General features: G+C 42.3%; 1 protein-coding gene across 1 annotated transcript in view; it reads right to left on the bottom strand.

Moving 5' to 3' along the window:
- LOC103606789 (myosin-10) overlaps positions 1 to 915 on the bottom strand; it is a 46,554-nt gene that overhangs the window by 27,835 nt on the left and 17,804 nt on the right. Inside the window, exons 12-13 of the mRNA XM_008591335.1 lie at positions 655 to 799; positions 135 to 341 (exon numbers count right to left, since the gene is read on the bottom strand). Of these exons, the coding sequence (XP_008589557.1) occupies positions 135 to 341; positions 655 to 799 (352 nt within the window). The remainder of the gene's footprint in view (positions 1 to 134; positions 342 to 654; positions 800 to 915) is intronic.

Genomic DNA, 915 nt, shown 5'->3' with positions numbered 1-915 from the left:
ACTAAGGACACCAAAGATTTGATGTATTTACTTGTGATGGCAATTTTCAGGTATTTAATAGCACATCAGCCATGTGTCTCTTATGGCCACAGAGGGATAAAATGAGTAAACTATGGACACGCCACAGTGCTTACTTGTAGTTTGTTTGCTTTCTCGGCCAGCTCCACCCTGAGTCTGTCGCCTTCTGAGACCTTGGCATGGAGCTCCTGGACCTGGGCATCAAGCTTCTTCCTCTTGTGCTCAGACTCGGCCTTGACCTGCTGCAGCACCTTCACCTCACAGGCCAGCTCCTTGTTATCTGTCTCCAGACCCTGCTTGTTCTTCTCCAGATTTGCTTTGAACTAGGAGAGGGAAGGAAAAAATAATTTCCTAGAGCTTTTACAACACTCCATAAAGAGCACCACGTTTCATAACTGCAGAATTGTGTCTGACACATGGTGAGTCTGCAATTAAGATTTGTTGAGTGAATGAATGAAAACATCTGTTATTCTCTGTGTCAAGATTTCTTTTTTTTTTNCCCCAGCAGCCCACCACAATGTTGTACAAAGGCTGGGAATTAACCAATACATGACTGAATGAACGGCCAAGCAGGACAGAATTCCATCTGATGGCGACGTTCTCCATAACATGGACATGCAGGAGGGTTTCCCTTACCCTTTTAGCCTGTTCCAGTTGCTCGGAGAGCTCCTCCAGGGCTGTTGCATGTCTTTGTCTCATGTCCTGGATTTGAGCTTCATGGTTCTTAGTTTCTTCCTCCAGAGCCTTCTTTAGCTCTGCCACTTCTTGTTCACGTTTTGTACTAGACAAACATATTTTTTAAGAAAAAAAGATCAGAATTAGTTGGCTGATTAAATTAAAAACATTTTTTAAGTGCTGTTTTTGTTTTAAACATTACATCAATTCCTTTGATAAATA

This window comes from Galeopterus variegatus, unplaced genomic scaffold (assembly GCF_000696425.1).
Source record: "Galeopterus variegatus unplaced genomic scaffold, G_variegatus-3.0.2 Scaffold6841, whole genome shotgun sequence".
Taxonomy (NCBI): Eukaryota; Metazoa; Chordata; class Mammalia; order Dermoptera; family Cynocephalidae; genus Galeopterus; species Galeopterus variegatus.
The sequence above is the reverse complement of the archived record's forward strand: the minus strand, read 5'-3'. Positions and strand labels throughout refer to the sequence as shown.